At 38.1% G+C, this 27,065-nt stretch overlaps 1 protein-coding gene and 1 long non-coding RNA gene across 2 annotated transcripts; one reads left to right on the forward strand and one right to left on the reverse strand.

Annotated features, from left to right (window-relative positions):
* Positions 1–384: 384 nt before the first annotated feature.
* On the forward strand, positions 385–17,869 carry LOC116728951 (protein sprouty homolog 3). Its single transcript, XM_032577307.1, has 2 exons — positions 385–1,271; positions 14,712–17,869. Exon 2 carries the CDS (start codon positions 14,777–14,779, stop codon positions 15,659–15,661), a length of 885 nt encoding a protein of 294 aa, XP_032433198.1. The 5' UTR covers positions 385–1,271; positions 14,712–14,776; the 3' UTR covers positions 15,662–17,869.
* Positions 17,870–18,095: 226 nt separating this feature from the next.
* Positions 18,096–26,145, reverse strand: LOC116728952 (uncharacterized). The gene is made up of 3 exons (XR_004341048.1): positions 26,064–26,145; positions 19,900–20,041; positions 18,096–19,809 (listed from the first exon to the last, which is right to left on the reverse strand). It is a non-coding gene; the product is annotated as an uncharacterized LOC116728952 (long non-coding RNA).
* Between the last annotated feature and the right edge of the window lie 920 nt (positions 26,146–27,065).

Here is a 27,065-nt window from a genome sequence, read left to right on the forward strand (position 1 = left end):
CACTTTGGAATACTTATGTATTTTCAAAAGTAAGTATTATGGCACTTTAAGTTGAGTAACTTTTACTTGTAGATGAGTAAGATTTGACCATCAACACTTTTACTCAAGTACCAGAGTTGAGTACATTGTCCAAACATGTTCCTTGATCCCTCCAATGCTACTTCATCCAAATCGCCACCAGCTGAGGGCCATGATTTTGCTGCTGCATCAAAACATATATAAATTGTTTATTTTTTTTATTGATGATGTTCAGCATGCAAGTCAAAGTTTTATTGATACAATGAAGCTAGTTTGCCAAAAATGACTTCACACTATGAACATAAATTCTTCCATTTGGAAATTTTGATGAATCAGTTCTGTATTAATGAAATTTGATTATTTTTTTTTTTAATCGTTCCTCCTCTGCATCTTGACTTGATTCCAGAGCTTGTTTAAGTCCAACTTTTGCCCAGTCATGGTAAAGCGGAGTTAAGTGAATTGAGCTGAATTCAGTGATGAAAGAGGGAGGAGTTGGAGACGGGAAAGGAGGAGGGCTGACCGGAGATAATGTGTGTGTGTGAAAGAGAGACACAGACTGCATGCAGCTCTCAGTCATTCATCTCTTAGAAAGAGGAGAGGAAACTACAACAGAAAGACAGGGAGAGTTTTTATAAATAACAAAGAAGAGATTTTTTTTTTTTACCTAGCAATCCTGACTCGTATCTCCTCTCATTCAGACTCCAAAAGCTGCATTTTTTTCTTTGCTATCAAGTTTTCACACTGCAAGTTCAGCTACTGTGTGGAGATATTTCTGATTCACTCTCAGGCATCTAAAGACTCATTTCCTGCTCTGAGAACTGCAGACAAAATATACCAAAGCCATACATGTGCCTGTTTGTTTGACATGATTCCAGCATCAGGAGCAGCCATTCCAAAGTGAATCTCTGTTGAGCAAGGACAGAGAAGGGCTGGGGGGAGGCTCTGTTTTTATGCAGTTTACACAAAAGGACTAGTTGGCTTATTTTTGGAAGGTGAAGAGCGGGGTGACCTGGAGAGGAAGCGCCCGGGAACAGAAAAGGTCCGGGAAGGAGGAGGAGGAGGAGGAGGAAAAGGAGAAGGGTGCTTCAAACTGAGAAAGAGCATCCTCCCAGCCTATAAGCAGATACCAACAAGACCACAACACCAGGTTTACTTTTATGTGTTTTAACAAAAAGAAACTGTAGGGATTCTGCACGCTCACATCCGGGAGGCACCGGCACACCGTCGCGGAATGGATCTCCCTCCAGTCAGAGGTAAGCATAAACTCATCCTGTCGCCATTCGATCTCATCATGATCTATTGGTGAGTTGCCTGACCTTGAAGCGAAAGAATGGTTTCAAGATTCTCGAGGAAATTCAAAGCCACTCAAACTCCCTGTTGTAAAGGTGGAAGCAGAGTTTGCATCCTAAAATTTACTCTGTTTAAAGTTTGTTTGCACTTAAGAAGCAGTGTAAGTTTTTAAATTTCAGTAACTAAAATAACAATCTCTCAGGAATAATTGTTTAAATCTGCAACACTTTAAATAACCACACTGAGATAACTACATGTAAGTACTGTTGTTTGATCCGTTAATGAACAACCAGCTGCATTACACGGTAATTTAACACCCTGCTCATGTTTGTGCGCATCCCTTGGAATTAAAAGCCTTCTAAATTCTCCTTCTCCTTCTGAATATATTTGATCATGGAACAGAACATACAAATAGTGCAAATGCTGCTCTAAAAGTCTCATTAATCAACATCTCAAAGAAAAACGGCTTATAGACATGAAATGTATCATGGCAACAACAATGCTGGTGAGAAAAAATACGAATGCAAATAAGTATGCATTAAATATAGTTGAAGAGCATTATTAACACTGTAGTTAAATATTACAAACATTTTGTACATATTTTAAGAGTCTTATTAAAAGAATAAAATAACACTTTTCAACATGCAGACCTACAAATATACGTAAAACTGCCAGTAGTCAACATTTCACCATCTGTAACAAGTAGGTTTCATCAGCAGGACGTGTTTCTGCTCATCTTGTTGCATCACATAAGAAGTTGGTCATTTGAAATAGAAAACTGTCTTTTTTAAAATATGGTTAACCTTGTGGTGTATCTATTTCATCACTCTAGTAAAACCCTGTGAAATTCCTAGATATGTTTTTACTCAGCAGCTTTAGGATGAAGTTAAGGTAACTTTATTCCAGCTGTTCCACTTCTAAAACCAATACTTAGCTCCAGAGCAGTTTACATGTAACTGCATTGGGGACATATGAGGCCGGGATTGATTGTCCTCAAGGTCGGATGTGGAACGTCAATACCCATCTACGTTGGGATGGGACTGGAGGGGCGGGTGGATGAGAAAATGATGGGATGGACTGATGGGAAGAACGGAAAGAAAGAAAATGAACCGGATGCAGGGAGGGAGGAATGGGTGGGCAAGGGGAAGAAGTGTTCACCATAGTTGGGCAAATGGACAGCTGTTTGGAAGGAGAAGTTACCTACACAGAATGAAGGGTGGAAAGAAAGAAGCGGAGATATGAAGCAAATATATTCTTAATTCATTCAACAATAAAACAGCTAAGAGATGGTAACATTTCATTCAGCAAGTATGGAACATTGATCTTTGGGGAAGACATAAAAAGTAAGATGTGCTGGAGAAAAAAGTCAAAAATCCTCCACATCTCACTTTCTTCTAGTAAGAACTGCAGTGGAATGGGAAAAAAAATGTATCCCCTTCTGGTTTCTTAAAGTCTCCTCATTCAAGCAGAGACCAGATTTAAAAAAAAAAAAAAAAAAACTTGAGAAAAAACCCCCCACGACATTAAAGTTAAAAACATTGGTTTGGAAGTCATTGTGTAAAATAAGTATTTCATCTCACTGCAGCATTACTTAGAAATTGTTGGAGAAAGAGATAAAAGTACTGAGATATTTCACCAGGTTTTTAGTGCTTTGCAGGATTGATTCTGACCCACTGCTGTTGACAGAAACTATCTAAATCCTTAAGATTTCTTTGCTGTTTGGTTGCAGATTTTTCAACAAGATGAAAGACTCATCCATGACACTAGATTGTTCATCCTAAATGCACAGTCTAATGGCTCCTCAATGCAATAAAGTAGACCAGCTTATTTTTTAGCCCCTTCCAGCTTGTATGTCAACCATGACTTTAATCATCACTTAATTTTCTTTCTTACCCATTCTGGTGGTCAATTTGAACTTTTAGTAAGCCAAAATGACTGCAGGGCTAGCCAGCATTACCTTTGCTAACATGTTATACTAGCTGTAACTTAATCCCAATAATGATCTCTTAGAGGTTGGAACGTCTAACAGGGAAAACATTAGCATTTTATAGTTTACTTCAAACCCATATGCATGTTTTAACTTATCAAATGACAGTCAAAATGAGTAAAGGGCTGGCTAGTCTTACCTTAGCTAACATGTTATGCTAGCTATATCATACAGCCATTAAATGATCTCTTAAAAATTGTAACTTTGAATTAGGTTTGACATTCCTCCAAGCCCTCTGGTGTTCCAGAGTGCAACCAATCATAAGGCAGCCATTTTGGATTTTGTAGTCAGGTTTAGTGAGAAATCTTCAACTTTAAGTTTCCAAGTATTGTCCTCAATAGGTTTTCCTGATGATGATTTTAATTAGGAAATATGGACTTTAAAATGGTTATGCTAGCCCCTCTCTTGGTATTATCTTGTGTAGGATCTTTTGCTAATCTTTTACTTAGCAAGTAGCTAATGTACTTTATCAGTCTGAGGACACCGCTTACTTTTAAGCTGCGTTTTAAGGGTTCAGTTAAATCAGTAGTGAATAATGCTAAAGATATGTCTTAGCTAACCTTTAGCATTCTATTTTGATTTATTTTGATATAAAGTCATCTCTTGAGGCCAGATGTTGATCAAGAGTAGCATGTAGAGGATGTATTGCATATGAATGAAAATTTGTGTTTTTATGTATTTATTTATTGTCCTTTTTGGACGTGCTGTTCTTTTTATTGTACTGCAGTTTCGCCCCTGATTTCTAGACAAATTTCTCCTACAGGAGACTAATAAGTTATCACATTATATTATCTTATGTTACACACAAATGTTGCTTTGAAACTGTAAAATGACCTAGGATTATTTCCATATTTCATCTGTGAAAAAGAACCTTTCGCTTAAAGACTGATTTTACCATTCCTTTTTCATGCTCTTGCAACATTCAAACTAAACATATTGGTTACGTAGCATATATCTTTGGTTGAGTTTGTTCCTCAGAGGAATTTACAATTAAAGACCAGCTATTTCTCACTTTTGTTCTTCTTTTTTGATTGTATGGCAGTATCATAGTAAGACAGAGTAGTAAATTAGAACTAGAAATCAACTGTCTCATCTGGTAAAATAAGTGTAATTAAAACTAAAATTCAGTCCAGGTTCGAAACATCCGTACTCCTTCTTATAACTGGGCAGAAATATCCAGTTAGTTGTGGAAAAACTTTATGTCCTATGTAGCCTACCAGCTGATGGATCATAGGCTTTCTCCTTTGTAGGTAATCTATTTTGATTTGAGCTTTTATTAATTTCTGTTATTTATTTACATCTCTATTTGAATATGTAAACAACTGGGTCATATAGTCTCTACTTCTTTCATTTTCATAATTTCAAACGTACATCGTTCCCTCATTCTCTGGCTCTTCTCTCTTCCTTGTTTCCTCCTTCCCATGCCTGGACTTTCTGGTCTGCAGTGTCTATTTCAGTCTTTCCGCTGGGGTCAGATTCGGCACATCCGGTATCTCGTCGAGTTTATTGTCATTGAATTCTGCTGAGCTCCCAGAGGGCGTTGGAAGGAAGGCCCCTGGGTCTTAGTGCCAGACTTGTCCTTAAAGGGAAAATCATAGAACCAGAAAAATCTGAAGTGATGACATTAAAAGATTTGACCTGGTGAATTCTGCTGGTTTGAAACACTCGGGGTATTTGTACGTAAAGATGAACACAATTTTTTCTATATTAGACTATAAGACAACTGAGAAGACATTTGAAACTTAAAAAGAATTTTCTTAATGCAATGTGCAGCTTAGGTTCAGTGGTGTGGTGGTAGTAAAATAAAATGAATATGTATTGCCACTCTTGAAAAACACTGCAGTTTACAAAATTTAATTCATTTCCTCTTGATAACTTAGCAACTGGAGGCACAATGGGATAAAAAGGCCAAAAGAGTTAAGGGAAAGGTCAGCAGGACTGAATGGCTGAAAAGCAGTTGAAAGAGTGAGTGGAAGGAGGAGGAAAGGAAAATGGGAAAAGAGCGGAGAGGGAAGGGCAACCCCTCCTCATTCCAAACTGTGCTGTCTGTTTTAAAATAGCCTGAAACCATGATGTCATCTGACGCCAAAAGATGATTAACATCAGTGAAGTTCAGCAGGTTAAGTTCAGTGACAGTCAGGAAGTCAGACAAGCTGATAAGTTCTTCACCCCTTTTGCAATTTTTACTCAGCATCTCTTTTCACCAAAATTGAGACAGCAGATGATTCATTTGGTAAATGTTGGATGCATTTACTTCGTTTATTTAATATTGATATTCACATTTGAAAAACTTGACTAAAATTTGTGGATATAAAACTTTTTTTTTGTACACAATTTGTCAGCTGTATGAGCGACGCCCAAGATTAAGACTTGGGCTTTTTAAGGCCTTCATGATGCATTGATGAACAGAAAATTTGAAAATGAAAATGTATAAAGTGCTTATTTATATGCAAATCCAAAAACACTGCTTTAATTGAGAAAAAGTGACTTTATTTTATGGGGGACTGTTTTCTGTTTTGGGCAGCTACATTAGCAGCAACATGTGAGCCATTGTCAACTATATAAACAATCTAGTGTATTTAACAATACCTGGAGTTCTACACTGAAACAACACAAAATATTAGTGGTTTTGGTCTAGTTTCTAATCCGAATATCATAGTACACTTCAAATGAGAGAAAATGAACTTACAAGTAACTTTTCAGCAAGATGTAAGAGCTTGTTTCACACCAATAATTCCTTAATGTGGATGAAAAAGAACTAGTGCTCTTATAACAAGATGTTTCTTTTGTTTCAAGGGAAATAATCTTCCAGTGGAACAGAAACTTTTTTTTAATCAATATTAAAGAATTATTGACTTAAAAAAAGCTCTTATATCTTGCTGAAAAGTTACTTGTTAGTTGGTTTTCTTTTATTTGAAGTGTACCAAGAAATTTGGACTAGAAACTAGACCAATAATACTTGGTAAGATTTTGTGTAATGGTTCCATAATTTGTTGTGACTTTAATATTAGTGTACAAATTAATAATATTTTAAAGGACTGCAGTATTTGTTGGCCTTTCTTTCAGTTGTCATGGATACACACTTTGCATGCTAATGAGATATTCAGCCCGTTGGATGGAGCTTATTGCAGCATTCACCCGTAACTCAGACAGCTGATAGTGATTCAAACCAAGGCAGGAGGTCTCTAAAGCCTTATATGGGCATGCTGATTATGGGATGTTATATTTGTAATGCACTGCTCTGGGGTGTTTGAGTTTGCACAATTTTTCAAACAAGAACAAATGCATGTACAAGCAACTAAACAATTTAACTACACTGTAGTTGCTTTAATAGACTAGTGTACTCTGTATTTTCCTGAGTACATGATAGACTGTATTTGTGCTATTCTGTTTAAATTCCAATTAGTGGTGATTTGTAGGAGAAGCTCAGTTTGATTCATTTGATGGTTTTTGTAAACCTTCAATTGAATTTTTTAAATTTGGATTTTTTAAAATTATTATTATTATTATTATTATTATTTTTTACAATCGGATAGAGTCTCTTTCCAATTGAAGTTAGGACTCTGGCTGCGCCACTCAAAAATGCTAGTATCACTTCCAAGAAGAATACACATATTGATAAAAGATAGAAAATATGATCATGATATGATAGAAATATATATTTTTATGTCTGATAGGACTTATGTGCTGACCTGTTTAACATATTTGAAAAAGCTCTGACAAAACAACGTAATTTTAATCCGTACATCGAAATCAATAGAAAGCCAATGTAGGGAGAACAGAACTAGAGTGCTATGATTAAGACTGCAAAAAATATGACCATTTATGTTTATGGAAAGATTACCACCAGAAAAACAATTGGTAACAATATTACACAGTGCAAAGGACTTGACACAAACATCTTGAGATTTGTAAAGGAAAGATTATGGTAACTAACACTACACCCTGACAAACCCCACGGGAGAGCTGCTGCAGCTGATAAAAGTAATTATCAGAGTAAAACAGTCAAAGCCCTATGCAAAGTATTTTTAATGTTTGTTTAAATAAGCCATACTACAGGATAGTATGAACTGTGGTTTTGAAGACAGAAACTAAACATCAAAACAAAATAACTGTAAGTAACACACCATTAAAAGAATAAGTGCCAGGTTGGACAGTTTCCACATAGGAAAGAATAACCGTAATAATAATAATTGTAATAATAAATTACGGTACAAATAAAAGACAAAAAAAACCCAAACTTTCTTGGATGGATGTCATACATGTATGTATTTAAAATACATATGCCAAACTGAATAGTGATTAGAAATTTGATGTGTGGAATAGTTATGTTGCAGCAAAGACAGACATAGTGTTTTTGTTGCAAGGAGTGATGGAAAAGAGTGTGTGTGAGTGTGTCCCGGGGCAGGGGCTCAGTCATCACTGATACTCCCCCAGAGCGCTTTCCTCAGGTTACTGCTGACAGCTTCTGAAAACATCAGCTCTCTCTCTTTCACAGTTTTCCCTCTCAGTTTGGTCTGCTACAGTGCCGTTTATTTTCATTTATTCTATGTTGTGTGCAGGAACTTCATCCATTTCTGTTTGATCCTATGATGACTTAATGCCAAACCTGACCACGGTCAAAGTGCAAGTCAGAAAATCATCTAAGTGGAAGCTCAGCACAGTCTAGTTCTATGTCCAAAAAAAGAGAGAGTATTTGGTAGTTGGCTTAGCTAACTACAGGTAGCCATAGCAACGCAATATCACAAATGGAGGTTTTTCAGTACAATGCCAGAGGGTTGCTTGGAGAACTCAAATGTTTTTTAGGTCAGAATTCCAATGTCAGGAGGTGAAATTCAGAATTAGACTTCAAGCTCAAACTAACCACAGCATCAGTGATTTTAATCTAGTATTAAGAGTATTTGGTAACTGACTTGTAGCTACTACCTAATAACAAGTTTATATCAGTATTTAAACCATTCAAATTCCATAACAATTTTACTTGCAGATGTTAGGCAATACAGTGTGGATCTAATTTAACAGAATACACAGCACCACCTTTCAATTTTTGAAAATTAGTTCAGAATCTAGTTCAGCTGAATTTGCAGTTTTCATCCTTAACCCAATCTCAAGTTTACTTTAGTGTTTTAGATATTTAATTAGAGCAGATCAAGTAAATACAAATTAAAGTGCTTTCAAATTCCTCATAAGTCTGTCATTTATTATGAGAAGGTGTAAATACAAAAAGAAACACAATTAAAAAGCAAAAATAATTCTTAGCCCCTTAAAACAGATAGCTATATATTTCAGGCGTTCTGTTAATGGTGATGATTATGGCTTGAAGCTAATTATAAATAAAAATCATGCCTTACCACAGAAAATAAGAATACTAAAGAAACGTTAAATCATGGCCATGTTGTTTGGAAGACTGCTGAGTTGACTCTTGTCCATCAGGCTGTAAATGACAGTCAACAACTTGATGCTAAAACAGTGGTTTCCGAGAATATCCATGGAAAATTGAGTGAAAGGAAAAAGTGTGTGTTAATGAGAATATCTGGGTGAACATACAACAGCAAATACCTTTTACAAGTCTCACCCATCATGTTTTTTTTTCCTTGTTCATGAATCCAACACAGTATCTGTTCCAACCTTCAAACTGCAACTGTAAGGACAATCTGTAGTTGGAATAGATCCAAATAAAAACTGTCCTGCATGCCTGAACCAAAATGGACCTCAGTGGCGTTACACATGCATTGCTGTGTGATTAGTTAGCAGGTTGCCACCTGCTGCTTACACAAGTAACAAATTTTAACTGTTTACTTTGTAGGGTCTATAAGTTACAAGCAGGGAATAATAATAATAATATTAATTGCCATACTGTGTACTAAGGTCATACGTTGTTCATTTGTTTTCACTTTCGATATTGGTTATATGTTTACACAAAGCCGACGTTTAAGTGACTGCTGCAGATTGTACCCCACATCCATTTACTGGAAGATGTCTCCATGGAAACCGTGTTTTGGGAAGCCAGCTTTCCAGAATCCTCAGACAATAACAAACATGTGACTCATAAAAAACACACGCAGACACACACACATCCTTCAGCTCCACTTGTAATGTGAGAGGGGGATGCTGCCTGCCCCACCCTCCTACTTCCTTTAACACACATACCCTTGTACTTCTGTTGGTCTGAGGACATTGTATTGACTTCCATTCATTTTAGTAAATGCATTTATGCCTAAGCTTAACCAACCGTTAACACACACACACACACACACACACGCCAACTCTTCTCCCAGTTGCTATGGACAGAGGACTGATAACAGACTCCCAAGCAGCTCCAGCCAAAGCAACAGTAACACTCAGCATAGTCATACTGAAGCACAATCAAGTAACTATGTTAACTTCAATTATTATAAAAAATCTAGATATATCAAACATAACTTCACAGAAATTTGACTTCACAATTTGATCTCTTGAAATTGGTCTCTGTCTCTTTAAGAAGCTCCAACTCTTTCCGACACTCCGGCTTCCAGAAATCACAAGATTTCTGAGATCATTTACAACTGTTCCTATTATGAGTGTCGGACTGAGAAGTAGCTCAGATGTTTGCAAATTGCTGCTGCCACTAGTCTGGAGGATCTCAGAGGGGGAGTAAAAGTCCTACCTGCGTTACAAATCTCTGCAGCTCCTCCAGAGTGACTGTGGGATGTTTTCTTTTTCTGATTAATGCTCTACCTGCCTGACCTGTCATTTCAGTACGATCTCATTTCTTGCCAGTTTTGCAGTTGTCATTTTGGATTATGAATGGGACAGTATTCTGTGAGATGAATCCTGCTGAACTCGCCCCCGACATCTAAGCTGTGTTCCTTTATCTTTGTAATTTAGTCTCTTCTCTAATGTATTTTAAAGACATTAATGAACCTTTGAGTCCTTCACTGCCTCAGCAGTGCTGCTGTGGGTATTTAGCTTATGCCACAAATCACAATAGTAGTAGAAATGTATTTATTTATTTTTTGCAATGTGTTCTACATCTGGCTGGCTTTGTGGTGAAAGTACCATTATTATTCGACAGGCTCCTTCACTGCCCAATTTTACAACCCATTTGAAAACCCAACTGAGACTTGATTTTACTTATCTTTAATTGGTATTGATTTGATCTGTTTAACTGTGCCGTTTTATTGCATTTTGAATTGAGCTTCTTTCATTCATTATTGTATGCCACTTTGTCACTTTATTTTTATGCTTTCGTTTATCTTATTTATCACGTATGTGCAGTACTTTGTTTCAGCTGTGGCTGGTGTTAAAACAAGTTATAAATACATGTCTGTTTTTCAGACTGACCAGATGTGGCAGAACACTCTGGATGATCAGAGTTTTGACTGCACAGTCTAGAAACCCAGCCGGGGGAAATTGCACTAATAAACAAGAGCAGCAAAAGCAAAGAAGGTGGATTAGCAGTACTTTCCAGTAACTAATAGTGTCATCCAGAAGATGAAATATTGTCTTTGCTGCTTGGAAACTGAGCTGCATAACAGCTGCATAAGACTGTCATACAACAACAGTGTGTCAAGAAGCCAAAGGCTCCTTCAGATTTGGTGCAAGACTGACTGCTACCAGACATCCATCCCTCCCACAGCATCATCATCCATAATGACGTTTTGAATGATGTGACATTTAGTTTCCCTTTGGGATAAAACAGTGTTGTGGATTGAACTGATTCAATAGAGAAAAAATGAATAAGTCAATAAAACTACAGATGCTCAGAAAATGACCAGCGATGTTCGATTTCTTCTTTGCATTTAGAGATGTTATTATTATTGTCGCCCTCTCCTGGCCTGACATGGTTATTTCAGCTTTAAAAAAAGAAAAAAAAAATCAATCCTCTAATCAGTTCATTAAAAAACACGAAACAAAACAAAAAACATTAAGATAAGCAAAAAATGTCAAACAAAATTGCAGTAGTGTAGCCCTCGCTTAGTCTAATATCCACAGTGAGAAATAATATTGGAGCAGAAAGTCCCTCCCTCCAATTAGTTGAGCTTGAAAAGAATTAGGCTCTGTTGTGTTCAGCCATCTCTCATGACTTCCGGGATCTGTGCCATGTTCAGGGTGGCATCAGTTGTAAGTAAATATGAGGTCATGAAAATGAACGACAGGCCTCTTCCCTTTTAACAATTAGATGGTCTGATAGGCGAGCAGAGTAGGAGTGAGCTGCAGCCACCGCTCTGTCTGATGAGATTAGTCACCAGGACCTCTCCTCTCAAACTAATTTGAAAAATGCATCTTGGTCTAACCAGCCCCATCCTTCCTTATCTGCTGCTTTATGGCTGGACCTGCGGAAGGAGGAAACCAAGGGGCTGACTGGTCACGTTAAGTCAAAAAGAAACTGTAAAACCACAATTTGTTCTGTATATTTTTTAATACAAAGGAGTAAATTAGTTTTTTTTTGTATTTTTTGTTACCCAGAAAGTGATCATTAATCAGTGTACATCTCTTTCCAGTGATGAACTGCTGTTCTCAGGTTTTATCCACCTACATTAGGTCCAAAAACAATAGAAAAATAAATAAGTCAGTTTGGATAAAAGCATAAACATAATTCCGTTACTTTTGCACAACTTTTTCTAAAGTCCTTCTGTTTCTTCTTGACTATGTGCCTTTAGCTTCTGGTGCCACATACATTTGCAGTCAAACATCATCTCCCTATATGCTGATAACTCATAAAATACTTTACCTGCCTCAAAAACAATATCAGGTTATATAATGCTGTTGTTTCTTACTCTTTTAACCATCTTTACAATCTTCTGTTCAAAACACATTTCAATTTTTCTTTTGAAAGGTGAGGCAGTGACCTCTTGACCTTGGACATTTGCACAGACAGATATTTTACTGTGTATTTATGCCTTGCTGTGTGATTATTGAAGATGGTGCATCCTTTCCACTTTTGCAGCCACATATTGCCATTTTGTTCAAATCTATTTTCATTTTGATAAATTATAGCAATATATGACTATTTACACTCTCAAATCTAATAAATAATTTGATTTAGTTGCATATCATTTTCTGATTATTTTATACTAAGCCATGTTTCCTCAAACTTTATACTTGAATATTTCTTGAAACAATTGTTACTAATCGACTAACTGGTCTCCATCTACCTCTTATTACCGTTCTGTTATGAGACAACCAAACTTTCAAAAGTATAAACCAGCTCGCCTTAAACATGTTTGGTCCTCTTTGTGCCTTCACAACTGTTGTTTTCTGTCCAGTTTGATGTCCAAACCAAGTGACGCTTCTCAAGAGATTAACTCAACAAGTTGAGGAGGAATGTTTCATTTCTTTCTCTTTTTGTAACAGAAATCTGTAACATTGCCAGGAAACCAGACCCACCGAACTGTGTTTACATATTCAGACCACAGAAACCCACATATCTTCAGTTCCATGGACATTTATTGATGCCAAATGTTTGGGCTTTATTACTTGCGGTTTTCAGAGTTGCATCATTAAAAACAAGTTTTTGGTCATCGAAATACTAAAACTAATTGCATTCGTTTTTGACTTGTGCTTTCTCCCAAGCGATACTAAAGCTATGAAGGTAGAAACTTTAAAAATACTTATATTTTTGATTTTTACTGAAAACATACTAACGTTATGACTCAAATAGCACTAAAAAAACCTTAGTTAATTCAAAAGAACCAGCAGCAGCAGCAGCAGCAGCAGCTGTGTTTAACAGATGCTGAATTAGCGGGTCGCGTCGCTCTGCTTCTGGCAGGCTAATAACTGTTAGTTTGAGAAGCAGAGATCCTCCACGGTCAGAGTGACACGGTGGATGACTGTTTGTAGCCTCTGCTGCCAAAATTAATTATTCACTCTCCTGTTATGTTTGTTTCTGAGGTACAGCAATAATGTTTGTGGGTCAATTTGACCCGGGGAGTGTTTAATCATGCCATAGTGTCAAAAACCAAAAGATTCCTCCAAAACATTTTTGTATCTGATTATTAACTCCAATACTAACCATTTCAATCAATATTTGTGCAATGATGTTTTTTTATTCCTCACAAATAAAGGATCAATGACGACAACCTGCTCATTTACTCATTTGGACATAAAAAATGGAATTTACATTTTTTATGTCCACTGAAAAAAACCTACAAACAAAGAAACAATAATTTCCTTGAAATTCATCTTTTGTAAATTTTTTTATATTACATTTTGATTTTTTTCTCAATGGGTGATCTTTATAATTGAACTTGAGACACACATACTGTTCTGGGTCAAATTGACCCACTGATTAAAATCAAGATAAATGAGTCATGCAGAGAGTATTTATATATTCCTCCACTTCTGCCGAGTGTCACTCAGTGTGCATGGAGTTTGTCCATGGGAACAGAAAAGATTCCCATCAAAAGTTATCTGAACACCTGCTTTCTCGCAGTTTCCTTGTGAAGTAAAGAGAATAGTGAGAAAGTGGGCTTGTGTGTGTGGGCGTGTGCATGTATGTGTGTGGTGTGTTGGTTCAAAGCTGCAAGGACGCATATAGAATTAGATATTATTTAATCCTTTTTTGCCCGTCAACTTGACTGCCTGGTCAAATTGACCCGAACAGTATCTCTGTAAAAAGTAGACGCAGGGGGGGTTGAAAATATGTAAAATGAATACACTTTCAATTTATATGTAGATTGCACCTATTAAGATAGATAGAAAAATTTTCATGCAAAAAAAATACTTCCAAATACTATTTCAAAACATTTTTTAAACTTTAAAAAAAAGGGGTCAATTTGACCCGCAACTTAACAGGAGGGTTAACCAAATGTTCAAAAATCTCTGAAGGCTGTATTTAGGTTTATTGCCTGTAACAGCAACATGTTCAGGCATGACTTGGTTGTTAAAATTAGACAGACAGACAGACAGACAGACAAGTAGGTAGATACTGTAGGTAGAATGACTTTGTGCCACAGCAGCAAATAACAAAATTGCAATTAGCAAACAACTCAACAATAACAAAACATTTGGGTGAAACAGAAATAAGCGGTTCCACTGGCTCCTGTAGCTCAAAGAATAGACTTAAAATATTTTTGCTCCACAAATCAGTAGCAAACTTCCAGAAAGTACCAGAACAGCTGAAACACTGAGTTCCTTTAAATCTAGGCTTGAAGCCTGCCTGTGTGGAGTTGTCTTTGGTTAGTTCTAAATGGAACACTGATTAACATGATGAGTATTGATGATTTTGATGATGACAATTGACAAAATGTAATGCTTATTGCTTGTTTCACGGTGACTGCATGATATTTTTATGATGAAAAGCACTTTGAACTGCCTTGTTGCTGAAATATGCTACACAAATAAACTTGAAATGTTTTGACAACTTTTGATTGTCTCAGATATCTCAAGCACCAACAACTGAAGCTGCTTTCTCTCTTCTTCTGTGCATTTGCAGAAATGTCTGATGTCCCTTGAGATTTGGGATCCCCTACCCCGGTGCCACACTGCTGGCTCCCCAGGATGGAACACACTCATTCCCTGAGAAATGAGCAGGACTCAATACTCTCACTTGACCAGATACGGGCCTTTCGGGCCAACAATGACTATGTGGACAGACCAGTGGCGTTGGAACCGGGATCCCAGTCTGGATTCTACTACGCCCACGAGGACCGTATAGTATACAGCCATCACCCCCAGCCTTCTTCTTTCTCCTCTGCTCTGTCCCGCAGTCAAAGTCAGCAGCAGCATGCTCATCTGGCACACCTGAGCCGCTCCAGCACCGTGAGTTCCTCGATTTCTCGGACCAGTGCCACATCCGATCAGCGGCTTCTGGCAGGTTTGACGCCATCTCACTCTGGATTCAGTTCAGTGATCCACTCTCAGCCTAAAGGGGAGCTTAAGTCCGACACTTCCTTCGGTAAAGGCCTGACAGACGAGGAGGCTGAACATTTGTTCATCTGTGAGCGATGTGGCCGCTGCAAGTGTCAAGAATGCTGCAGCCCCCGCCGCCTGCCTTCGTGCTGGGCCTGTGAGCAACGTTGTCTTTGCTCTGCCGAGAGCGCCGTGGAGTATGGTACTTGCTTGTGTTGTGTGAAAGGCCTGTTCTATCACTGTTCTGCCCAAGATGACGAGGATAACTGCGCTGATCGGCCATGCTCCTGCGCTGCAGCCCACGCCTGCGCTCGTTGGAGCACCATGGCGCTGCTGGCGCTCTGTCTGCCCTGCCTCTGCTGCTACCCCCCTGCCAGGATGTGTCTTGCACTATGCCAGTGCGTCCATGACCGAGCAACACGGCCTGGCTGCAGGTGCAGCAACACCAACACAGTGTGCCGCAAAATTTCTGCCTCCAACCCTAACGCCGGTCACCCACCGCTACGAAACAAAGACCTGGAAAAGTCGCTATGACACGTTTAGAGTTGGGGGAGAAAATCAAACCCCCCCCCAAAAATTATGACATTGTGGTCCATCTGCCTACAAATACCAACCTAACAAACCCAACATCAAATGTTGTTCTCCTAAAATACTTTGAATTTAGACCTCCAACTCAGGGGGGACCAAAGACCTACTGTGCCTGTTCATGTTGGAGACTTAATGCCTGAAAAAAAGAGCTCTACCTTTAACCCAGACTCTCAGACAAGAACAACCTCTCTTTGCCTTCTGTCTTGTTATCTCAGCGTGATAAAATCTATTTATTTATTGTTAAACCTCCTTCCTCCCCACCCTTTGCAGAAGGTTCTAGTGGAGCACAGAGAAGAGTGACTGACCCGCGGCGGTGTGTACAGTCTTCGCCAACAGGATATCCGTTCTTCAGAAACAGAATTTCAGAGCAAGCACTGAAACTAATCGTGAAGTGATGTTCTGAGCACTTATTGCAATCTAAGGACAAAAAGGGAAGAAATTAAATCTTTTTGCTTCGTTGACTGCTTGACTAGGGCAAAGCAAAGCATAAAGGCCATAAAGTGACTGTCTTCACAATCTGAAACCAAACAATGGGACCATCCACTGTACTGACTAAGTGAATTTAAATGCTATTAAGCTCATTTGTAAAAGAAAAGCACTGTGAGGTGGATGGACGATGTTTTCCACCCAGAACTGAACCGGGGATTATTAAACCAGAGAGGATGCATCCATTGTGTCAAGGCAGCGTGCGAATGTGTTTGTGTGTCTCCTCCTACTGTACAACCTGTGTGCGTGTGTGTGGGCGTGTGTGTGTGTTGTTTTGTCAGCAGAAGAAGCCTCCCTTGTCTTTATTTTTAGCTGTGCTGCTTTAGTCAAGCTCCAGGAGTCTGGTCAGGTTTCCTCTTGAAGTCAGTCTGTCGCCAGCCTCACCCCACTGACCGACCTCCATCTTCCTTCTCCACTCCTCTTTTTCTTATCTATTTACTCATCCACCAATCAGGTAATACCTTGGTTTATGAGGGTTAGCTTTGTTAATAAGCAAACTTACCATGAGAAGAGCTTGCCTTTTGTTCTTTTGAAGTTTTCGGTCATAATGACATCTGACGAAGACTCAACCCAGACAGATGGAAGAGAACTAAGACAATCCAACTAGAAAGTAGACACGAGGCATTTATATTGTATCTCCCTCCTGCCTCATCTGTCTTCCCTCTAAAGCTCAGACGGCTAAAAGCCTCCAGGTCCAGGCCCACAGAGAGTTGATCAAACAGGCAATTAGCTTCCTGTTAGCTCTTAATGGGCCATAGAAGACCGGAGTGTGGGAGGGAGGGAGGAGAGCGGACAGGATGCAGGAGGAGTTGTGGTGTTTGGCAGATGGAGAGAGGGATGCTAAGAGAGGGGAAAAGAGGTGGTTGATGTTGCAATGAGGTCATCCTTTATATTTTTTTATTTCAGCACTTCAGGCTTCAATGCAAGAGAAATGCGACAGACATTCTCAAAAAGGGAGCATCTAAGGTGAATGAATACAACAGTTACACGAGTGTGGGTGTGTATTTGTGTGAAGGCGTGTGCACACGTTTTCCGGTGTGTGTGCGTGTGTGTAGGTTTAAGAATTAATACGTCTTAGCTTGTCTGTGCATGAATAAGCACAGACTACACACTGACCTGTTGTGTTAAATATTACTTTGCTATATTTTTGTATGTAATTGTGGACCTTCAGCTGTATAACTATTTTTATTCAGTTTTATTTTCGGACAGCGATATTGTTTTCCATTAAAGTGAGAAACTTCCTGTGTTACGACACAATTGTGATCTTTTCTGAAACTTTTAGGGCAACTCTCACAAGCATCATGGGTTTTAGAAAACAAGTCTAAGACCCAGCTCATATGTGCAGTTGGCAACAAATGGGATTTTGCCTTGTGCACCTGGTCCCACAGTGAGCCCCATCGGAAAAACCTTATGAAGGTCCGTGTCTCAAATAACTATCTTCATTGCGCACTGAGGTGTTTCATTATTTTTGTTTTCACCTTTTGCAATTTTGTCTTAGGACAAAGGATGAAAATGAGTTCTTATGCCAAGAATTATGGTAATGTTGTTCACTGTCCAAAATGTCATGTCTGTTAGCAAACCAACTGCAGCCCTGTTACCTGGGCAGATAGCCTGACCAGCTAACATCGTCTTGTTGTGTTAGTTAATAAAGACAAAACTGGTAAAAAAGGGATACTATTCTGCACAATAAGCACTTGAAAACTTCTAAGTATAATACAAATAACAAGAAATACATATTCCAGCACTGTAATGTTATTTTAGCAGCGTTTGTTATTGTCTATGTTATGAAGCGGTACTGTCCAGGGTTTGCCTGAGAGTTGCCCTAGATTTTTCCGTACATCACTGATCCTACACTGAAAGTTGAGTTTTCACTTATTAATGTTTTCCTCCCTTTTTTTTAGTCACAATGTTGCAACTTTTTCCGCATTTACTATTGTCTACGCCATAATTACTGCAAATAGTCCAAACAACATAATCAGATGCTCAGTAATCAAATCCCTAAATGTTACGTCCACATCAATGAAGATGCATGCGAGGACCCATTTTTATATTCTAGACACATAAAACCATGCTTTCTGAAAACAAAAAAGAAGTTCCTCATTGGAGCCATTTTTGATACTTTGCTGGTATATGCATGCAACTGTGAATGACTATGCTTCAAAAGCAGCAGAACAGCTTGGGTGCCTGATCTCAAAACAGAAGCGTGTTGTGGTAAAGATTTTTAAAACGTTTTTTCAATTGCATCTTCATTGTTGTGGACCCAGGCGGATTCTGCACAGAATCTCCTCTTTAGTGGCTGAATGCCTGCAGTCAAACCTCGGTGCTTGTGAAGACCATGTGAGGAACAAGTGTTTCATTCTGGAAATGTTTTAGCTTGAACTCTTTAGCTGCTCGGTTTGTTATGTACAGAAACACACAGAGGGGAACTGTGGAGGAGAAGCCAAACTCAGTTCCAGACAAGCTTAGTTTAAGTTAATAGTTTTTAATAGTTCATATTTTTATTGACACATCCGGCCTGAAAGCTGGCAAACTAATGTTAATGTTCTGAAACATGAACTGAGTTTAAAAAGCTGCAGTTTCATTTCTCTCTTTCATTTTACCCTCCATCTTTCCTCTCCTAACTTTATTCCTGTTGCTTTCCTGCATCTTTCCATCTTTTTTCTCATTTTCTTATTTACTTCTGCCATTTTCCTTCTTCTCCCTCTATCCTTCTTTTCTTTTGCCAATTTTCCTTCTTCATCCTCCATTTCCTTCTTTCCTTTCTCTCTTTACTCCCTCTTTTCAGTTAGCTTTTTCCTTCCTCATCCTTCTGTCCCTCTTTCTGTCCTTTTTACATTGTAAAAAAAAAAAATCATCTCCAATTTTACCCTATAAATATGGTAAAATTCTGGCAACCACAGCTTGCCGGTATTTTACCATAAATTAGCGACATTTCTTTTTTACAGTGTTCTCTTTCATTCTTCCTCCTCTTTTCATTACTTCCAATTCCTTGCTTCCTCACTCCTTAGATGTCTTCTTGTTTTTGCTTTTTTGCAAGTATTATATTTAAATGCTGACTTTTCAGAAACACTTTCAATTTGCAATTCAAAAAATGTCAAAACATTGACTAAGAACTAATTTCAGTTGAAAGAGTTTTGATTAGCATGCATTGCTGCTCTTCATCCTCCACAACTCGCCTCACCAGATGATTCTGTATGTCTGTATGAATTCAGTCCTTTGCATCTTCAGGAATCTGTCTGCTGCTAAATGTTTGAAGGCGCCCACAGTAACCACTCCACTTCTCCTTGAGTTGTAGCAAGCATCGTTCCTGGTGCTAGTTGGCATCTTGTAAGTTGTTAAAGAATCTAGGGAGAGTATATAGAACACATATATATATAAATCTATCTAAAATAAATATATATATATTATATATAAGGCAATATGCATTTCACAGTTGGTTTCACTGCTGTTTTTGCTTCACCTATATATTTATTTGAATGGTTGCAACAATTGTGCTAACATTAACCATGTTGTATTTATTTTACAGCACTCAGTGAAAGCGAAGAGCACCAATGTTGTTGTTTGAGTTTCTTTGTTCCTCTCAGTGTGGTGTGGCTGCTGCTGCCCCCCTGGCAAAAGACGAACCAATAAAAGAACAGTTTTCAAACAAAAGCGGAGTTCATATGGTCTGATTTTATCATGCAGCTGTTCCATCTTACCAGTAATCAAGACGACAGTTTTATTCCAACAACGAGGCCAGACTAACTTCCATTCATCCTGTCTTATCTGAGGTTGCGTCGTCAGCCGCCTCCTGAATATTCTGCAGGTTGACTGAGAACTGCAAGGCAAGGACCTAGCGCACTGCAAAAACACAAAAAGAATTTTTTCATCTAGTTTCTAGTGAAATAAAGCAAAACTAACTTACAAGTAACTTTTCAGGAAAATTTAGGAGCTTGTGCCAATAATTCATTAATATTGATTTTAAAAAAAAGATTTGGCTCCACTGGCAGATGATTTCACTTAACATGATAAAATGTCTTGTTATAAGTGAAATCATCTGCCAGTGGAACTACTACTTTTTATTTAGGAATTATTTAAGTAACACAAGCTCCTGTATGTTGTGATGGAGCCACTATAATTGTCATCAGCTGCTTCTCCAACGTCAGTCGGTGGCGGCAGACAGACGCTCACAATGAGCCAGGTTCTGCTGAAGGTTTCTTCCTCTTTAAAAGAGAGTTTCTTCTCTCACTGTTTCTACATTCTTGCTCAGTGTGAGGGATTGCTTCAGAGTCAGTGGCTGCTGTTCCCATATTCATACTTGTAGTAGTGCTGCAAGTAAATGAATCGATGCAATCGACGGGGGATGTTATCATTTTTGAGTTAAATGTTAATCTGTGTTCTTTCAAATTGTAAAACGCTTTGAGATCAGGTTCTTTTGAAATGGCACCCTCTTAGTTTGATCGGAAGTGTTCCAGTAACTGCCTGCTAGGATCCGATAAGTCTCAGACCTACTAATAGAAATAAAGTTGTAAACAGATTTGACTGCATTGAACCAATAAAAGTATATTGTAATCTCCAAATAATTACATAAAACATGAATTCCAAAAATAACAACCTCTTATGAACTTCTTAATATCACATAAGATTTGTCTCTTCCAGTAGGCCTTTCTGTTTACCCTTAGAGCTCCACCCCTAAAAGTCCAAAGACAGGGCATTTTTATTAAAAACAGAAAAATATAACTAAACACAATTATGTTGCAAAATCAGTTTTAAAGTTAGGTGGGTCATTAATAAAATGTTCATTATTAATTTATCAGTATGACAATGTAAAGAGAAATGTTTGATGGGTGTGTCATATTACACAACGTAACAAGCCAAAAAATGACAGCAATCAAGGCGTCAACAAGACAGTCCAATTGACATTTTTATTTTTTTTTTCTTGTTGCACACAAAACAAAATGCAAAGCATCAGAAAGGATGGTGAGTAACCAAACAAAAATAGAGTACCAACATTTAAATTGACTTAAATTGATGTATTTTGACACTTAGGTACCTACAGTAAGTGTTGTGTTGTGTTGTGTTCCAGCACCCATGCTGGCCTCAGATAACCCTTCATTCACAATCAGCGTTCCGATTTTCGTTTGATTTACAAAGGGATCACTACTGGTGTCCATTAGTGGGTCTGATTTCCCTAAAGCTTAATTTGCTATGAAGATCCCGAACATGACCCATTCTGACCTCATGTCCCTAACCTGCAATCAAGTTAAACATCTCCTGAAACAGGGTGTGGATTCGGTGTGCTTGTGTTTTTGCTGGTTAAATTGTGAATGTTAACATCATCTGCAGTTAAAATCCAGGGGAGGAGTCAAACAACAGTTTGCTCCCCCATCCTGGTGCGCCACTCCCCTCAATGTACTCTGTTGGGCCCATAAATAAGTAATCACGGCTGGCTCAGACTAATGGCTTCCTAAAGCAGTGAATATAAATGGATGGGTGTTACAGAAACACAAAAAGAGTCCTAGAAGAAATATATTTAAATGGGAACACAAGTTTGTTCCCCTTTTATTACCTAAAATCAAAATGCTTCTCAGCAGACTAAATGCACCTTTTCCTCTGCACCCGCCCCCAGCAACCTCAGACAAACAATGACGACACTCGACATACGGTCCTCCACATGCACCTATACGTGAAATAGAAGTTAACACACACACACTCTGCCGACCGTCTCTGTGTGTGAGCAATGAAAGTGTGATAAAGAACATCAATAATGCACGCGCACCACAAGCTTTTACCAATAAACCCCATTTACCAGCTCCCAATTCTGTGATGCCATGTCTGGGGTGACATTCGGTCACAAACACAGAGATCAAGATCATTGCCGTACGGGACTCGATCTGCACTTTGTCCTCAAATCAAATGGTAAAACAATATTTACAATTTTGGAAGATGTAGAAAAACCAGTTGAACCGACTCCATTATTGTCATAGTTTCTATTACAGAATAGAAAAATGTGCATAAAATCCAGCTGCATGATCATTTCTAAACCTATATCATAAATCATTTTTCTCGTCCTCTGAGTATTTTTACTAAGAAAGAAAGTATAAAGAGAACCTTTGAGGACATTTCTGAAGACAGAAGACATCAGACTCTTCTGTAAATCACTGGATTTCCACGCCCTGCCATACCCACTCAGACTTGTGGTTATTAGTTGTGGGCTTTTATTTTTATTTTGCTGGAGGTTCATGGGAGTCAAAGAAACTTGAAACAAAAATCACCTACCCATCAAGAATCCGTGCAGATGTTAATCACTGACTCTCACAGGCAAGTGAAAGAAACCTGTGAAAAATGGATAAAGGACAGGGAGCCACCACATAAGTAATCCAGCTTTGTTCAAAGACACTTTAAAAATTATAACTTTTAATCTCACAATGATAACATGACTCCAGGAATGTCACGCTCACATCTGTTACCCACAAAGAAGAAAAGATGAGCCCTGAAGAAGCTGCAGGAAATGCACTAAAGTTGTTTAGGACTTCAGTTCAAAAACTGTGTAATGAAAGTGTTCATCCATATTTTCTCCAGCTATTGCTTAGTGTCTCCATTGCGCATTAGTATATTAGCTGAAAAAGTAAGAAAATTTGTGTGTGTGCATGAATGTTTTTGAATGTAATAATGATTCTTGACAATAAATGTTATACTATTTGAAAGTCTCATTATTTCCCTTGAAATGGTCTCACATTTTGAAGATAAAGGATTTCTGTGTTCAGTTGTAGTGAGTTGCACAAATGAGAAACTTTCCAAGCCCTCTCTTCCAATTCCAAACAACTTATTCTGCTATTGAGTCTTGCTTGACATTATTTTTATTCAGAATTAATCTGAAGCAAATGTCTGTACAACCACTGCACATTTTTTATTACCACATAGTCTATCTCTTTTAATGCTCAAATAGACATGCACATTATGTACATTTCTTTATTTAAGCAACTCAGTTGCACATTTCTCCCTCAGAAATTACAACTGACATGCTGTGGATAATTTAGCCTCAGTTTTAGAAGTGGACAGTGAGACGACTGGAGCTCAAACAGAAAAAAACCTCGGAATAAGTCAGGGTGCACAGATGGAGGAGGGTGGGAACGCTGTCAGGTCAAGAGGTCAGGAGAGAGGTTTCAACTCTCTTCCTGTTTCTTCTGCTGGGATGACAAACATCCCCTCTCCCTAGCCTCTGGAAATCACATCCATCATCACACTCATTCCTCCCCAATTGTTTTTCCAGCCACTCAAATTTCAGATGTTTCAAAATTCAAGGCAGAGAGGAAGCACAGAGATTTGATTTAAATGCTTTGACCTTATCAGACATGTTTTCAAATTTCATTTTCTAGTGACGGATTCTAGGTACTTTTATGGAACATGAAATAACAAAAACAGACTTTACTCTCGGGTCTGTTGGCTTCATAGATTTTAGCCTAAGTGCAAAAAGCTTAGTGCCAAGTGAATCAAGTGTGCTCTATTTATCAAAGGGGCAGTATTATGTATTTTCCAGTCAAATTGTGTCATTTTATAGCAAAATCATGCTACTATTTTACCATTAGTCCTTATAAAAATGTTGTATAAATCAAATATTACTTAGAAGAAATGTTACTTCATGTTTTAACGCACTGAAATTGGGTCTCTGTCCCTCTAAAATCTTCTGCTCTTTCAGAAACTCTGCAGTTAGGAAGTCATCACAACGGCGCTCCTATTAACCCTTTAATAAAGTTTTTACCTGCAATTTACTGGGAAGCAGCTCATATAATGAGCTCCCCAGGTCCACCAGGTGTTTGCTAATTGCTGATGGCTAGTCTGAAGGAGTTGTGTGGGGGAGTCATGTGGGAGGGCTGCTTTGTGAGGCGGAAGCTCATAAGCTTGGAAACCACAGCTCCCAGAAACAGCATGCTGATCATGTCCATGAACACACAAACCAAAACCATTTAGATGCAATTATGTCAGCCATGTCACCAACCTGACATTTTACTACAGCCTGTCCAAAACAAAAAAACAAATAAATAACATAAGACATGGGTATTGTTTCTAGTGCCTTTATCATTTTCATACCACTGCAGTGTAAATGCTTTTTTTTTCTGTACACAATGGAAAACGTTTTTGGAAACGTTGTTGTGTAAACAGAGTCAAAGTGGACACAACTGTACAATACTAGTCACATAGTGTAAAATCCTAATTGAAATACAATTTGTGATTTAAATGTGACAAAATGTGAGAAAGTTCAAAGGTGCAAAAATACTTTTACAAAGCATCCTTGTTTAGGCTAAACTATAATAATACAAATTATTCCAAAGTGACATTTCTTTAGTTGCATTTAGGTATAAAAAGTAAAATAAAAATATGCATATTTCTTGAAGTGTATAACCTTTTTAACTCTAATGTAGGTTGTGACCAGCACCAATCTGAGCATCGCTGCTGTGAAGGTTTGCATCCTGTGGACAACGAAGAGAGGAAGTGATTGAATAATTCAACATATTTCCTGGACAGTAATGGCCCATGGTGCTGATGATGGTGTGGTATTGAGCAATGGGGTTAAGTGCTCTGAGCGCTCAGCCAACCATGCAACCCGCCAACCAATCATCTGTCTGTCCATCCGTCATGGTTGGGTTTGTTGCTGGATTATTTAAATACACGAACATCAAATTATCCTGGAAAATGCAGCAGCTGAAGCTGCAGAAACTCTTCCACAACAGTTGAGAGAAGAAATAGAAAATCTCAACGGTGAAAGCCTTTTCCGGGACAAAGCGGGGAATTCACAGCCCTATCAGGGCTATATTCAGCCGTCAAGCTCAGGAAGCAGGATGAAAAAAAAGGAGGTGGTTGTTAAGATATTAGAGAGACTTGTGGGACAAACCAGAGCTGCAACTTTCCCACAGTCTGAGGTAGACAACGCTGGACGAGGGCCCTGACAGCTGGCCCCGCAGGGGACTCTGGGTAGACGACCCACTGACTCCACAGGAAGGAGAGGTCACAGTGCAAACACACACACACAAGCACCCAATCAGCTCAACACACACAGGCCTGTCTAAAAATACCAAGGCCTTCTTGTCTACATCTATTCTGCTGGTCAGTATTAAACAAAGTACTGTGCAGAAGTCTTGGGTCCAATCAGCCAGACCCTTCAGACGATCTTTTAAAGGGGTCTTGATCAATACTTCTCCCATCTTTCTGAAGGTTTTTTTCCTTTTTATTTTTAGTTACTTTTTCTTCAGCTCAGATGTCCAGCTGGTGACCTCAGTTTGCAGACAAAGAAAGCTCCTGTTGAACTCATCTACATGCACATAAAAACCTGCTCTGAGCACCTACGTCCCAGCTGGGAGCGACTAGAGGTCAGCTTCTTTCAGTGTACCAAACAGCCCTGCTTGATCAGAATTGATACATAACTGATATTTTGGATCGATCCACCAACCTCTAACACAAACACAGTGGATACAATTGTCTACAAACCACAGAAGATGCTGTGGCAGCTAAATGTGTCATTTACAATCACTGTAAACTCACAAAACATACATAGTTCTAGTTCCTCAACATTTAGAAAAACTTGAGTGCAGTTTGGTTTTGGATGTAAAATAAGATCCAAAACCCAGAGGTACTGCTGTGATAAACCTGCTGCAAAACACAAAGTAATCTTACGCTGCAAATATTTACCATAAACAAGGTAATGAAGCTCGAATTCAGTCGATCAGGTAGGCAGAAATATGAAAGGAAAAATGTCTAATTCCATCCATCCACAGCATTAAGAATCTGAGCTTGAAAAAATTTGAGATTTGACAATAACGTGTGTGTATGATTAAAACGTGTATGACGTAACACCAGTAAAATTCACTTTATGTAGGCATTATACCTGTTCAGTTGTACGTCATGTTTTCTCTCCTACTGGTCCAAGTTTGCAGGAAGCCTGTTAGTTAGCAAGGAGGATGAGGGAAGTGACGCCACGTCTACTTTCATCATCCTCTGTCTCCCTCTACTGGACTCAATTATAAATGCATTCTTGGAGTCTGGTACAAGTCATTTTGCTGTCAGATTTCAGAAAGAAACAAATTTAGCCCAACGTTAACTGAAATAACAATTTGTCTCAGTTAAGATCTGTGGAGTAAAAATACAGAAATTCCACTGACAGATAAAAACTCTGCTAGTCAAATTTAATATAGATTATTTTGTTTAAATAATTCCCAAAATGCAACATGGCCCTTCTACATGTCTACATAATGACTAATAACTTTAATGACACGACATTAGAGCTATTAGCCAGATGGACAGAAACATCCTTCATTCACCTCAGTCATTCAGACACTTTTTCTTTTTGCCCCAAAAATATTCTCATCAGTTTGGAATGAAAAGCACAAACATAAACAAATGAACTTAGCCAATACGGTTATGGGACCAAAGCTATTTTCAGCTTCTTCAGATAGAAAATGTCCTTAAAATTATAAACATCTGACACATATTTTTCTAAATGTAACATAAAAAAAAACACCTAGAAATTTGGCCAAATTTTGTGAAAAAAAAATAAAAGAAAATAAATTAAAAATTGGGGTCACAATATTTTTATGCAAATTTGTAGATTCATGTTTGCAATATTAACATTTTTTAAAATCATTTCAAATAACATTTTATTTTTGTACTTTTTTTTTTACACGCAGTGCTACAACTAAGTTTTGGATTCCTTATAGATCTCTTTTGTTTTTAAAATTCTTTCACATATCAAACAAAAATAACTGGAACATCCCAAGATACATTTTTCAAATAAGAAATTTCAGTATGAAAGGAAAAAGAAACACAGCCTTGTGTGAAAAAGTAGATTCCATTATAAATAACAAATAAATAAAGCTTAGAGTGAATCAAT

The sequence above is a fragment of the Xiphophorus hellerii genome, chromosome 11, assembly GCF_003331165.1.
Source record: "Xiphophorus hellerii strain 12219 chromosome 11, Xiphophorus_hellerii-4.1, whole genome shotgun sequence".
In the NCBI taxonomy this organism is placed as follows: domain Eukaryota; kingdom Metazoa; phylum Chordata; class Actinopteri; order Cyprinodontiformes; family Poeciliidae; genus Xiphophorus; species Xiphophorus hellerii.